Here is a 6,000-nt window from a genome sequence, read left to right on the forward strand (position 1 = left end):
ATGCGCGTTCTATTTTATGCTCGGCCGAAACTTCTCGGTGTTTTAAAAGAGTTCAGATGTATGGGAAACACACTGACCTTATCTGCTGGTGCGGGCCAAAGTGCATTCAGTACAGTTATTGTGCTCGCAATTGCTTGGAAATATATGGGATATTAGCAAGCGAGCGAGCGAGCGAGAAGTGTGGTAGCTTTGCACATGCGCGCTGATGTATGCGGGGATCGGTAGCCTGACAGGATGTTAGCGCAGGTGCACTGTGTGAAAATTGGCAGACTTGGCCTATCACACTGTAAAACTGAGCGAGGAAGTGCTCGGATTCAACAAATTAATTTTTATTTTTTTCAGATGGAGAAAAAAAAAACTAGGTATTAGTGATGTTATGACAAAGTCTCATATATGTTTGAGCACCCAAGTAATTAGCTAGGTTTGACGGATTATAATACCATGTTGTACATTGTGGTATTACGTGATGAGGAGTTTAGTGTGGACAGTTCAAAATATCCCATTAATTCATGGTATTCTTATTGGCCCAGCTCGATTTTTTCGGGGGGTTTGTGTAAGTTTGTGTCTTCCTTCCAAAATTGGTCAGTTATAAGGGGTATATGGGCAACTTAGTACTCCTTGGTATGATGTAATGCTGTTCAGGTAGCCATTTGTAGCCAAGGGATCTCGTCGTTCAGGCCATTCTCCCAGCTGCGAAGTCTGTACACCCATCGTTGTTCTCGGAGGTGTAACTGTCTGGCGGTGTCGGTCCTCTGTGTGTTCATAACCTCCAGTAAAACCCATTTAAGGTCCTTGTCATTGTGACCTTTGTCAGTAAAATGTTTTGTGAGCCTTGTGTTTGTCTTCCTGCACCGTATTGTGCTGCAGTGTTCACTCACACGCACCTTCACTTTCCTGGTGGTCATGCCGACATATTGTAAGTTGCACGGGCATGTCAGTAGATACACCACACACTCTGTGTTGCAGTTGCTGAAGTTTTTTAATTTCCAGGGGTTGCCTGTGCCAATATCGACTTCCTTCTAGTAGTGGTAAGTTGGCAGCAAAAACAATCCTCACATGGGTAGTGACCCACTGGTTTAGGTTGGCTCCACAGGGTCATTTGACTTTCAGTAGGTTCTTGATTAACTTTAGAGTGAACCAAGTTGTCCCTAAGGTTCCTGCTACGTTTGTATGCGAAAAGTGGGGCTCCCACTTCCGACTTCCGCTATTGAGGATTGACCATTTTTTCCGGATGATGTTTTGGATTTTGTTAGACATGGGTGTGTATGTTGTCACACACACGTTGCGGTCACTCTGTTCTTTCGGTGTTTTTTCAAGGAGCGCATCCCTGTCGTTGTTCCTTGCCCTCTTTTTTGTTCTTCTGACCATTTTCTTGGGGTAATGTCTCTCAAGGAGTTTATTCTCCAGTTGTTTTGCCTGTACTTGGAAGGTGGCAAGCTCAGAACAATTCCTTCGAATTCTAAGGTATTGTCCCACAGGTAGGTTTTCTCGAAGAGACCTCGGATGGTAGCTCTCGAACAGGAGGAGGCTGTTCCTGTCTGTTTGTTTAACATGGACTTTGGTGGAGAGCCCTTCTGTTGATAGGCTGATGTCGAGATCCAGAAACCTGCATGGTTTTTATCAATGGTATGTGTAAAACAGAGGTGGGGGTCTTTGCTGTTGACCCATTCCACAAATGTTGCATCCTCCTCATACCCCTCCCAGGCCACGAGAATGTCATCTATGTATCGTTTCCATGTCTCTTGCTTGTGCAATCTGCGAACACATGCCTGCAAAAAATACGTTTTCACATTTCATTGTAATCAATTCAATTTAGCCTGCCTACTAAACTTTCCACTACATTTACTATCAGGAGACCAGAACATTTATTGATTCCCTTCCAGTGAACTAGTAGTAAAGGCTGTATTTCATTTTTTTGCTGATGTTCTGATTGCACAAGCACTTTGATTTATCTTGTCACTGTGCATAGATCACCTTGCATTAAGGTATGTTGTTTACGAAGAAATATTATAACAACAGTATAAACACTTTTTAAAGCGTCCCTTTAGTATCTTAGTTATGTGGGTTTGAAAATGTTATGGTATTGAAGAATGTTTGACACTTTCTGATTGAGAATACAAGAATTTAAACATAATCCGACAGAACGTTTGTCTCTACAGTCTTGGATTTTTAACTGATGAAATGAAGCATGCTGGGACCTATAGTTTAATTTCTGTCATTACAAATATTAGTCCATGTTTTTGTGCTACAGAAAGTAGAGGCCATGGCCCTGATAAAAGATGATGATGGTTTGCGTTGTTGGAGAAATGGGTAATGTTACTTACAGCCTTTTCAGCCACAACACTATGCTTTCAGGAAAAACATCCTAGATAGCCAAGGACCCATGCACAACAGTACCAGTGCGTTTCCTTATGTACATCAGATCATTGACTGCCTCTGTAGGTTGGCTGTTAAACAACCTAACATAGGGAAATATATGTCAAATAATAGAGGCAGCAATGATATCAAATCCACTTCCGAACATTTTAGTACAAAGTCCAACAATCAATGTATAGCAGTGTTTCCAGCCGATGTGATTTAAAACGGTTCCTTATTTGTTATGTGTTCAGATGCCCCTGGTGAGTCACGCGCTATACAAAAGCCCCTAACATAACATAACATAACAACACCAGGCAATGCGTTTCGCTCACACAGGACCTTTATCAGGGTTTAGAGTACATGTCAAGATAATGAATGAAAATTGCTCCTGTCAACCGTCTATTATTATTATTATTATTGGACATTTATAGAGCGCCTGGTTACCCCACCGGCGTGTCCCCGCGCTATGATAAGTGGAGTAGCCGCCCCTCCCGCCCTTTAAGAAGTCTACCTACTATATAAGTGGGTTTTACGTTTCTTTCTGAACATGGTTATTAGAGACCCAGGACAAGAGAAACCAGCATATCCTTATAATCTTTACCTTGCATGGCAAGTGGTACATCCCTCTTAGCTTCAACATGCTCTTCAGGAGATTTTTGTAAGTGGATTTGATATATTTGTTGCCTCCCTCGTTTGATATATATTTTACTATGCTTGCGAGACATCTAGATCTAGAGTTATAAAGGGAAAAGTGACAATACAAGTCCCTGTTTGTTTGGTTTAGTATAGCGACACAAATAGCTAGCTTCAAGTCCAACTGATGGAATCAGGAATCAACTATGTAAAGACACTCATGTAAAAAATCAAACCCAAAGGAATTATGAGGAAGTATGCATTCCCAAGCACACTATCAGAACAGAAAGTGTGCATATGAAGCAGACAACGCAAGTTTTGTAAAGTTTGAAGATATTGATAACAATGGCTGAAGTTAATTCAACATTTCTGTGCTGTGTTCTTTCTCTTTCAGCTCAGTTTGCATCTGCTACAGCCAGTTCCGAAGGGACGCTCTTTGTAAGTGGTATGATGCAGAATTATCAGTCAAATCTGCCACTAATTCACTATGAGTTGCGCATCACCTCCTCCGAGCCTAACACAGCTGTGTCCATCTCAGTCGCTAAAATGTTCAACAGACGTTTAAACCTTCAGAAAGACATGACTGTGTCTGTAGAACTTCCAAAATATCTTGAGATTTATGGTACTAAGAGGTCTGACATGGTGGTGAAGATTGAGTCTAGCAAAGATGTCACTGTTCTCGCCTTGAGCCAGAAGCTGCGAAGTTCTGACACCACCATTGTTTATCCATTCACAAGCCTGGGTAAAAAGTACATCATAGTCACCCCTGAGCTAGGACCCCTGGATTCTGTCAAGGAATGTATGATTTTATCAATTAAAGCAACCTCGCTGATCATCCATCTAAAAGGCGAGGTTAAGTTTGAGGGCAAAACCTACAAACCCGACACAACACTTACAATTAAGCTTAAAGAACTGGAGGCTGTCCAGCTACAAAGCAAAGACGATTTATCAGGCACCCAGATCATCTCCACGGAAGCTGTGGCGGTAATCACAGGGCACAGCTGTTCCTGGAAGTACACCAAGTGTGACCATGTCAATGAGCAACTCCTACCCGTGGACAGCTGGGGCACAAGTTTCATGGTTCAACCACTGTCACTCCAGTCAAAGGGCGACCTAATCTACATTGTGGCTCACAAAGCAACTCAAGTAAATTATCAGCTGGGATTGGACAAGAACACAGCAAGCTTACAAGCTGGGCAGGTACTAAAAATTGACAACAAAAAAAGCCCATTGAAAATAAACTCCAACAGTGGCATAGAAGTAATGTTCTTTAGCACTGGGAGCATGACCAGTAGGAGGCTGACATACGACACCTTTCTAATGAATATCCCAAGTGTGACCAACTATTGCAAATCATATCGGATCTATGGGCAGAGAGGATTCATTAACTATGCCATGATAATCATCAAGACGTCGAGCACTGCTGCCCTCACGTTTGACAAAATCCCAATCCGGAATTTGAAATGGGTGTCTTTCGCAGACACGGGATACTCCTATTCAGAATATGAGTTTGGCGACAGTCTAACATCACATTTGGTGGAGCACCCTTCGGAACCTTTTGGACTGATGAGTGTTGGAGTTACTACACTTGAGGCATACGGCAGTCCGGCAACTTGCATTGAAGGTTAGTCTGTGTCTCTTCTTCCTGACTTTACATCATCAAATGAAGGGAGTAAGTCCAGAATGTGGAGAATGCACATACTGTAGTCTTATTCCCCATGTCTGCTCTTCATCAGGTGATTTCACTCCTTCGTCTTCTTTGTCACAGTCAATAGTAATGAGGTTCTGCCTCACCCACATATTCATATTGCTCGCCTTTAATAATTTTGTATAAAGTAATGTAACAACAAATGAATCCAGATCCCTTCACAGAATTCCTCCTTCCACCCTGCAAATATCAGTATCATAATATGTGCCCTCCAGTAATTCCCAAGCTTATTAAATATATATACATGTATGTTTGTATATATATATTCACTGAAAAAACCATAGGTTTCAGGGGCGTTATAGTTAGTTGGACATTTCACTAGTACAAAACCATAGCAATTCCCCAGTTATAGTTAGTTCAGCTAACTATAACTCGTGCGTCCGCCATGCACTGCTGATGACATCATATATTACATAACTCACGGCATAGTCAGTGACATCACCCATGATATCACTGATGACATCTCAAATGACATCACTGATGACATCATCCATTAAATGTGTGTTTATCTGAAAATTAAATATGTTTTATATATGTATATGGGTTAGTGAGTAATGTTTAAATATCAGTCTCTCACTTTGTGTATAAGTGGCTGCATGGGTTGGTGAGTAGCTGCATGAGTGTCTATATAGGGTATTAGTTGTTTTTTTGAGTATAAGTATGAGTGTCTCTATGGTTCGGTGGGGGGTATTACGTAGTGCATAGATGCATGAATAAGTGACTCAATGATATATGTGTTGAAGACAGCATGTGTGCAGGAGTCAATGGGTAGATGAGTGTGTGTACGGCTGTGTTAGTGAATGAATGACTGTCTCAATAGTGTCGTTGTGAGTAACTACATATGTTTTAAACTAGTATATGTGAGTATTGGTGTATATAAATGAGTATATGTGAGAGTGAGAGATTGGAAGAATTCCTGTATAAATTAGTATGTGTTTCTATAAGTGATTGCGTAAGAGAGTCAGTATTTGTAAATTTCTGTAGAGGTGTGGTGGTGTGTGTATAACTGTATATGCAAGTAAATGGATGTTTGATACTTTGCATGTGTGACTATGTGTGTGAGTAACTCTATGGATGAGTGTCGGTGTGTAACATGTATAGGTGTATGCGTACATACGATGAGTGAGTACATGTATGAGTGACTGTATAGGACTGTTGGTGAATGAGTGGATGTGTGTGTATATCTTGGAATTACTGAATAGGTATGTTGTAAGTGGTATTGGTATGTCCATTGTTTTGAAAATGTTAGTTTCTATTTTTGAGTGTGTGTATTAGAGGTTATATTACGGTGTGAGGAGGTC

The 6,000-nt window shown here is 41.1% G+C and overlaps 1 protein-coding gene across 1 annotated transcript in view; it reads left to right on the forward strand.

The window, feature by feature from the left end:
* Nucleotides 1–4,620, forward strand: part of LOC147701256 (IgGFc-binding protein-like) — a 70,315-nt gene extending 65,695 nt beyond the window's left edge. The window contains exon 3 of the mRNA XM_086929325.1: nucleotides 3,386–4,620. Within this exon, the coding sequence (XP_086785451.1) occupies nucleotides 3,386–4,620 (1,235 nt within the window). The remainder of the gene's footprint in view (nucleotides 1–3,385) is intronic.
* Nucleotides 4,621–6,000: the final 1,380 nt, after the last annotated feature.

This window comes from Lissotriton vulgaris, chromosome 7 (assembly GCF_964263255.1).
Source record: "Lissotriton vulgaris chromosome 7, aLisVul1.2, whole genome shotgun sequence".
Taxonomy (NCBI): Eukaryota; Metazoa; Chordata; class Amphibia; order Caudata; family Salamandridae; genus Lissotriton; species Lissotriton vulgaris.